The 6,023-nt window shown below is 33.9% G+C and overlaps 1 protein-coding gene across 1 annotated transcript in view; it reads left to right on the top strand.

The window, feature by feature from the left end:
* The window catches only part of LOC107740387 (fibronectin type-III domain-containing protein 3a-like), a 93,146-nt gene that overhangs the window by 64,656 nt on the left and 22,467 nt on the right, over nt 1–6,023 (top strand). Inside the window, exons 8-9 of the mRNA XM_016552814.1 lie at nt 4,187–4,356; nt 4,606–4,660. Coding sequence (XP_016408300.1) covers nt 4,187–4,356; nt 4,606–4,660 — 225 coding nt within the window. The remainder of the gene's footprint in view (nt 1–4,186; nt 4,357–4,605; nt 4,661–6,023) is intronic.

Raw genomic sequence — 6,023 nt, 5'->3', positions numbered from 1 at the left:
GAATTCTGGGAGTGTCAATTTACGGTTTTTCACTGTAAATTATACGACTTTTTATTTTTCACTTCCAAAAACAGTATTTTACTGTAAAATCACATTAAATGTAATTACATTTATTTACCGTATATAGTATGGAAACTTACTGTTAACCAATTAACAGGTTTTTACTGTAGCATTTTTACAGTCTTTTACTGTGTACTCTACAGTTTATTCTAAATATTAAAACAGGAGACATCATTTTAAATGAACACATTTCAATAATATTTCACAATATTACTGTTTTTATTTTTTATTAAATAAAAGCATCCTTACTGAGTTAAATATTAGGAACAGCCATTTTAGGAATTTAGTAATCTGTGCCGTAGTAGCATTATTCCTACACTAAAGAAAAGTATTATCGATTCAGTGAATGTTCAGCTGACTGCAACATAAACCAACTTCAGAAAATGTTCAGAAAAAGCATTGATGAGCAGGCGAACCACAGAAGATTGACAGATTTATCCAGAGATGAAGCAGACCACATGTTACCTTTCAAGCCTGATGAAGTTTAAATAAATTTTTCTGCTTGCTTATAGTCTAACCATGGCTTGAAATCATTTCGAAATGGGTAATGGCTAATTGCTTGACTTGCAAACTTTGTGGTGGAAAAGCAAAATAACATTTTGTATTTATTGGGAACACTTATTTTACACTATTTATTCAAAATCATTCCCCCAAAATGTTTGAAAATGGATCCACTGACGAGGCTTGACATTTTAAAAGGGTGGACAATCTCACACTGACCAAATATCAGTCTATTAATCAGCCTGCCTGGTCAATACATTAGTCTATCATTGGCATAATGGTACTGATATGGCGTACTGTTCTTCTTAGTGGGCTATTTGAAAGGCCTTTATGCTACATTTGACACTCCTCTCACTGAGAAACCACCTTCTGAAGAACTGTATGGCTGCTTGCTGCGTCAACAGTTTTCTTAATGACAGTCATTTCCACGGTCTCAAAAACTCTACATCCATGCATGATTACAGTCCCCACAAGAAGACAGTAATGGGTCATTAATGCTGTATTTGATTTGATTCATAGAGGAAGCTAAATGGCTGTCTTGTCTGGTGTGCTGGGATCTGGTTTATTGGTGTTTTCATGAAACAGTGACTTCAGCTTTGGCGAAACAGCCCTGTCCATTTCACTGTAATAATTATTACTGATCCTTTTTCATTAGACATTCAAACCTTTTTTGAACATGATGCAATTTTTTAATTTTTTTATTTTAGTGGTCCATGAGATATGAATAAATTATAGGGGCACTACAAATAAATTTTAAATAGGCCAGTTAAGCATGCTGTTCAAAATAATTTTCACAAAATACAGTACAGTAAGCAAGCTCTTTAACACCATTGGCATGCAAGAATATAGAAAAGAGATTCATTTTAATTCATTGTTTCATTTTATTTCACCTTAAAAAATGTAAGGTCGTGTCCCAAAAAAATCTCTTTTTTTTAAAATAAGAAAAAAGATAAATACATTAATTAATGAATTTATTTATTTATATATTTTTTTATTTATTGAAGGGGAAAATGTTGAAACGTCTGATAGATTTAGGGTTTTTTTTTTAATTGTGGAGATGTGTGGGGGCTCTGAAATATATATTTTGTAATTTGTTTTAGTAGCCAGATAGTTTTTTTTAATTATTATTATTATTTAAATAAAAAAAACGGAAAAAGTTTTTTTGACTGAAATTGTCAAATTAATGTCTTAAAGTTTTGTTAAGACTTCCATCTTTTATTCAACTCTGTTGACATCTTTTGGGAGAAACAATGGCAAAAACCAAATATCTAGCCAATAACTTTAGTGAGGCTTAGTCTGAAGAGTGTAAGACAAATTTGGTGAAATGGAATAAAATGAGTTGGCGAAAAAGTGGAAAAAGAGTAACTCTGTAAAGAATTAATAAATTAAGGCCACCACAAATCAATTTAAAAGTTCTACAAGAGTTAGTTTTGCATAATGACCATTTTTTCCTGAATTTATGATGTAAGTATTAAGCAAATGCATTTCATGTTAATTTTCGCAAAGTATGCTGACCTTGCAGCTCATAAAACATTACCTACTATTTTGCCTGCTCGGAATGATAAATCAAATTTATTGGTCAGATTTATGTAGTTCACTTGCATCAGTAACTGAAAGATTATTTCCACAACTCATGCAGTGAGAAAAGTTGTTGTGAAAAGTTTAGAGGGAGAGAATCATGCCCTATGGGGCACATGTGTATAGGTTCTTTTTAAGTCCGTTTTGGCCTAGTAATCTGCGCTATTCTGAAAACCCGAAAGGTACATAGTCATGCATCCATAACTAAAGGAGACACTTGTTTCTCAACTGGAATAAAGCTAAAAATATTCCTTCTTGCATAACAGGAGTTCTCTTTTGTTCCGGAGGGGAAGTGCCGCATGTGATTAAAATAAACTAAAGTGACTCTTTCCAGGCAAAACAAGCAGACATTTGTATTTCCCACAAACATGTGCTTGTATCTAAATATATAGCCAATTAGCCCCTGGGAACAATTAACCTCTGAAAGTAATGATGGATTTCACTGAATCAGACAAATTGAGTTTGAATCAATCATGCATCGTTACATCAGTTTTCACTCATTTAAAACGTTTCCTTTTCATCTGCATATACAGTCCCTTGGCTGTCCTTGTGCGTCACATTCACTCAATTTACAAACACAGATTCTCATCGGTCTGTCTGAGGACATGACCTAAAATCAGGCATTATAAATGTCATCTTTGAGATAGACTAATTGCACAGACAATCCATTGACAAGTCAATTAAGAAAATAATTGTTGTTTTGCTCTTCCTTATTGCTATATTTACAAGACGAGACCAGAAAGCCAATCTATGCAAGTTTGCAGACACAGTTGCAGGGAATGCTACCGATATTTTCTTTAATTTGCCAAAATGGATCCTGACTTCCATCTTTTATTCAGCTCTGCTGAATTAGTTTAAAGGGGTCATATGATGCGATTTCAAGTTTTCCTTTCTCTTTGGAGTGTTACAAGCTGATTGTGCATAGATAAGATCCCTGAAGTTGCAAAGACTAAAGTCTCAAAAGGAGGGGGCTTTGTAGAAAACGAAGCGTTTGAGAGAGGCGGGGCATAGAGGACCTACAATAATGTACAGTATTTGAAAAATAATGTGTTTTTTGAACATTAAAGCATGTCAACATATTCTGTTACACCAAATACACAAAATAATGATCTTTAAAAAAGCATCATATGACCCCTTTAAGTGTAATGGTGATGTAAGGCAAAAATCCAGCCAATAACTTTGATGACAGTTGGTCCGAAGATTATGAGACTCATCTGGTGAACAAAATTTGATAAATGTGGAAAAAGAGATATTCCATCTTTTTTGAATATTGTTGAACTTTTTATTTTTTATTTTTTTTTAAATCTGAAGTCCATAAGGTATTCATAAATTATTCGCGCTACAAATCAAATTGAACAAAAGTTAGTTTTGCATAATTACAAAGACTTCAGCCAGAAACCCAGTCTATGCAAGTTTGCAGAAACAAATGTAGAGAATTCTACCGATGTTTCCTTTGCGTTAAAAATGTAAATCTGTCGCTTTTCAGAATCCGGGCATTGGCGTATACAAATTTGCCTAAAATAGGATTCAGGCCATGCTTAGTGATGCACAATAAATGGTGCTATATTGATTTTTGGATGATATTAGAGATTTTCAAACAATTTATCTTATGGGTCAATGTCGGACTTCTATCAGCTGAATTTGGACAGTTAATAGTACATACTAATTTCCTCTGTTTTTACATTTAGATTCACTTTGTTTTAACTCGCAATAGAAAATGTAATCTTTAAAACACTGGAAATGTCCAAATTTAAATGTAACCTCAAATCCAAATAATGTTATTGAGTTCTATATGAAATAATACAAATCGTATCGGCAGGAATTCTAGTATCGGTGCACCCCCTAAACTTGTGTAAATTTATTTAACCAGTTGTGAGAGTGGTTTTTTTTTTAATCAACTGATCATTTAAAATCTGTGTGACAACTTTGGATCCAGTAAGAAGTTAAATTTGAAACTAGCTCAGTATAATATCCCCCCCCCAACTGAAAGGTTTGCATTAAATGTAGTGCTGCATGTAAAAACTATTGTATCATCTTGCATCATCAGGTGACAGACATCCAGGCCAAAGGGGCCAGTTTGAGTTGGGTGGCCCCATCAAGGACCGAAGGTGACGATGAGCCCAAAGAGGGAGAAGAAGGCCCTGCGGAGCCCAGCTTCACGTATGAGGTCTCCGTCTCGTACAGTGGCAAGGATGGGAAGTACAAGAGCGCCTACAGGTGAGATCACGCTCCGTGTCCCGCTGCGGAGGAGGTGTGGGTGCAGTTGAGGAACTCGCTGTTGTTTTTTGTGGTTTGCTGTGGGTTTTCTGAAATCAGTGATAGCTAAAGGTCAACAGAAGTTCACCTGACATATGCAGCTCTTTTAAGATCACAACGATAGATGAATCCTGAAGAGTTGTTTTAATTGTTTACATTCTTCAAAAATATTATTAATATTTTCTTACTTGTGTCTTCTGCTTGTGTCAGTGGTGTGGAACTAAGTGCAACCTTACAAGACTTAAGACCAGCAACAGACTACCATGTCAGGTTTGTGTCTGTTTTGACTTTTAAATGCACAAGACATTATCAGAATTTGTTTTACACATTCTAGTTTTTATAGCATAGCTCCGTCAATAATAACACTCTTTTATGAATAAAATTGTTTATAAATATATAGATATATTAATAGGCTTGCCGCAGTAATCAGTGATAGCGCCTATTTAGCAATATTTCTATGTTTAATACAAGTGAGTTTGTCTTTGTTCTATTGTTGTGCTTTTCATTAAAAGTAATAATGAACAAGAAATTAAGCATTTGTTTTAAAGTAAGGGGGAAATCCAAAGATCTTTCATTTATTTGTGTTACAACACAGGTATATACTGTGCCCCTCACATGACTTGCGGAGAAAAAAATATATATATTTGCGGCAAAAAAAGAAATGTTTCTTTTGTGCCCTTTTATTTAATTAAATCATGGCCACGTTTTGTTTCCTAATTTTAATTAAACAGAAATGATGGAATGAATTAGTACAACATGACCACAATTTAATGAAATAAGGGAACAAATTAAGTCGCAGGAACAAATTCTTAATTCATGGCCACAATATATTTTTTCTACATGTTATGTACATAACTCTGTACATAACCCATCGTAATTTTGTTAATAAAAGTTATTTTTATATAAGTGTTTATATAAGTGAGTTTGTCATTGTACTGTTTTATTGTTATTTTGTTTTTCAATAAGAGTAATAATGAATCTATAATTTTCAAGCACTTGTTTTGTTCAAAAGGGAAAGATGTAAAGATTACATTGTCATCTACATTACATTTAGTTATTTAGCAGAAGCTTACAACTTACAAATGAGGACAATAGAAGCAATCAAAATCAACAAAAGAGCAATGATATGCAAGTGCTACAACAAGTCTCAGTTAACTTAACGTAGTACACATAGCAAGGTTTTTTTATTATATAATAAATGTACGTATATAATAAAGAAAACCGATAGAATAGAAAAAGAATAGAGCAAGCTCTTAAACTTGCAGAACTAGATCTAGATCTAGAGGGCACATAAGTGAATGAATTTAGGTAAAGGGGTGCAGAGCCAGTGGTGGTTTTGTAGGCAACCATTAATGCCTTGAATTTTATGCGAGCAGCTATTGGTAGCCAGAGCAAATTGATAAACAGAGGTGTGACATGCATTCTTTTTGGCTCATTAAAGATTAATCTTGCTGCCACTTTCTGGATTAATTGTAAAGGTTTGATAGAACTGGCTGGAAGACCTGCCAAGAGAGCATTGCAATAGTCCAGCCTGGACAGAACAAGAGCTTGAACAAGGAGTTGTGAAGCATTTTCCGAAAGAAAGGGCCTGATCTTCTTGATGTTGAATAAAGCAAATCTGCAGGACC

This window comes from Sinocyclocheilus rhinocerous, unplaced genomic scaffold, assembly GCF_001515625.1.
Source record: "Sinocyclocheilus rhinocerous isolate Xijiao unplaced genomic scaffold, SAMN03320098_v1.1 scaffold315, whole genome shotgun sequence".
NCBI classification, from domain to species: Eukaryota; Metazoa; Chordata; class Actinopteri; order Cypriniformes; family Cyprinidae; genus Sinocyclocheilus; species Sinocyclocheilus rhinocerous.
The sequence above is the reverse complement of the archived record's forward strand: the minus strand, read 5'-3'. Positions and strand labels throughout refer to the sequence as shown.